At 36.7% G+C, this 2,959-nt stretch overlaps 1 protein-coding gene across 1 annotated transcript; it reads right to left on the reverse strand.

Moving 5' to 3' along the window:
• Positions 1-1,176: 1,176 nt before the first annotated feature.
• LOC112706389 (zinc finger CCCH domain-containing protein 20) lies at positions 1,177-2,666 on the reverse strand. Its single transcript, XM_025757681.3, has one exon. The coding sequence runs from the start codon at positions 2,378-2,380 to the stop codon at positions 1,514-1,516; it is 867 nt and encodes a 288-aa protein (XP_025613466.1). The 5' UTR covers positions 2,381-2,666; the 3' UTR covers positions 1,177-1,513.
• Between the last annotated feature and the right edge of the window lie 293 nt (positions 2,667-2,959).

Raw genomic sequence — 2,959 nt, forward strand, 5'->3', positions numbered from 1 at the left:
TTAAATAATAAATAATTTTAAATTTTAAATTGACTATTTTTTTAAAATAAAAAAATTGTATATAATTCGATATAATAGTTAGTTGATATATTTTGTTTTAATATGATTTTTTAATTTAATTAATAAATCAGATTCTCATATTTGAAGAGCAATAAAATTTGTAAAGAAATATAACTGTACACAAATTAAAAGATCTAATTAGCACATATAAAAAAATTAAATACATCTAAAGGTAAAATTTGTATATTTAAAAAAAGACTAAATTTAAAATAAATAAATCTGAAATTAAATTTATATGTTTAAAAAAATTTAAAATAAAAAATAACAATTCTGAGGGTTAAATTTGTGAAAATTTTGGCTAATCAAGTATAGCTCAAATGACAATTTTTTCATATTCATATAAAAAATTACGAATTCGAGTCAATTTTTTCATATTCATATAAAAAATTACGAATTCGAGTCAAGTCTTTCTATATTTGGTAAAAAAAAAATTTGTGAAAATTTTGTCATAATAAAAAACACCAAATTTTAATAATGCTGGAAAACATAAAAAGCCAATATGAAAATTAAAAATTGTTTTAAATTCTCTAAATAAAAATTTTTAAAATTAAAAAAATTAATATTAACTAATTAAAAATGAATTCTTTATACTTTTCGTTAAAATACATATTTGCTATTTAAATTATCTATTTCCCATCAAAATTGTGATGCCCATAAAATTCATAATGAATGTCAAGTCCAATTGTCCACTCTAGATGTCAAAAATAAATTCTTATCCACTTCATAAATCAAGGTTGAGGCCAGAAACTTTGACAGATGCATGCATTCAGCATAACAGATTCAAAACATTGCAACCGCCGAATGTGTAAAGGACTGTATATAAATGAGTGATGGACCACCAAAAAATCCAAAATCAAATGAAGAATGGATATAAAAGTACAAATAAGAGGGTCCGGATGAAGCCAGAGAAGGAAGGAGTGTATATGAAGGATCGGAGCACGAGGACAAGCACCCATATTTTTTCAACCAAACACATAATAACGATTTATCACACAGTACTACTTGATACATAAATAAATAAAGTGGGCAGGTAGTTAAGGAACAACATTTTGAGTAGAAACAAATTTTGCTTGCAAGCAATTCCAATTTTAACTTCAAAGCCTCCACTCTCGAATCTCAAGTAATAATTCCGTTATTAATCAAATAAAATTAACTCCAAAGTTACAATGTAGAAATATTCACAAGCTACACATTCATCGGCAGCCACAAATACTTTTTAACTTGAACCAAAAAACAATGCCCCTAAGAAGAGTTACATAAACAACAAGAATGACGTCTCATGGATCTCAACTATGTACAGAGAGAATCTTATTCAGTTTCAAATAAATCGCATTAGGAAGGTACAACTTAGCTATACACAGTCAAATGCAGTCAATGGCCACCGATCCAATTCTTCAAGCCACAAAAGAATCAAAATCAACACAGCACAACACTTTGACTTTGACTTTGACTTTCATTTTAGGAGTTCAGAGACCCATCCAATATCAGGGAAAGGACCCTCGCTTCTCCCAATCGACGAGTTCTCCCTACTCAGCTTCGCGTACATTCTCGCCCTAATGTCTCTCCCAGATTCCACTCTCTCCATTGCAGGCTCTTCCTCACACCCGCTCATTGGGCCCAGGCCCAATTGCGGAGACCCATACACACAGCCCATCTGAGGCCCACAGCCCATTTCCTCAAGCTGCATGTTCCGCATTGAGCTCACCAACTCCCGCACCGTACTAAACGGAACGACGCCGTGTCGAGGATCCCCAGGCGAAGATGGCGGCGACTCCGGGAAATAGCAAGAGTAATTAAGAACTGAAGTAGGCGAAGAAACGTTGTTGTTTTTATTGCGACGAAGACTCCGCGAGTCGCTGAGTTGCGACTCGGCCGAGTTGGGAGCCAGCACGCGCAGCTGATCCGGCGCGTGTGCAAAGAAGCAGACGCGGCGGCGGCAGGCCGCGCCGTCCTTGCAGAGATGTGTCCTGTATCTTTGAGGGTGGAGCCAGCACTCGAACACGCCGTGAGCGAACTCGCACGAGTCACCTTTTCGGCAATGCCCTTTTCTAAACTCCGGACACGCAGTGCCGGAGTAATGGTACTTTCGAGGGTCTCTCCGGCGAGCCTTCTCCGCGGGGTGAGCGTAGGGGCACTCCGTCCAGTCGTGCGACCTGCCACGTGGACAGTTCAGAACCTTGAAGTCGAACATTCGAAAATGATCGGTGGAGAACACGTGGAGGTGGTGTTGACTGTCAGGATCTTCGGCATCGATAGAGAATGGAGAGAGTGGTACTCCTCCTCCTCCATCGGAGTTAGGGATTCGAAGGTTTTGGAGCATAGCTTTCTTTCTCTCTAGTTTGTGTTTTCTTCTGTTGGGAGTGTTAAAACTGTGAATGTCTGAATACTGAATATAAAGTGGTGAAGAGGGAGGGGTTTCATTTAACTAAGGTTGAGTCAGATTGTGAGTTTGTATTTCTGCTTTATAAATTATAAAGCAACCTAATAAATATCTACGGTATGATGTATCCACATGGCTTGAGCTTATGTGAGGTGTTTATTCTTGGTTATGTTTTAGCCACGTGGTAGGCGATGAAATTTTAACAAGATCAGTTTGGATTTTCTTTCCATAATATTTTAATTAATTTATTTTTACTCAATGGATAATGCTTGGTAGTTGGTACCCATAGAACTATTGTTTGCGGTTTTAAATTTTTAACAATAATTTTAGACAACGTGATTAAATCCAACTAAGTTACGACAGCTTTTTAATTAACATATGGAGCCAAGGATGGTGTAAAATTTTGATATGGGAGTGAGAAGTTTTTTACGAAATTGTGGTGTCAGTGACGAACAACTCGGACCTTCTGAGTTACACATACAAAATGCATGGTCCGAGTAGCGTGCATTTGGCTCAGTG

Source organism: Arachis hypogaea, chromosome 8 (assembly GCF_003086295.3).
Source record: "Arachis hypogaea cultivar Tifrunner chromosome 8, arahy.Tifrunner.gnm2.J5K5, whole genome shotgun sequence".
NCBI lineage: Eukaryota > Viridiplantae > Streptophyta > Magnoliopsida > Fabales > Fabaceae > Arachis > Arachis hypogaea.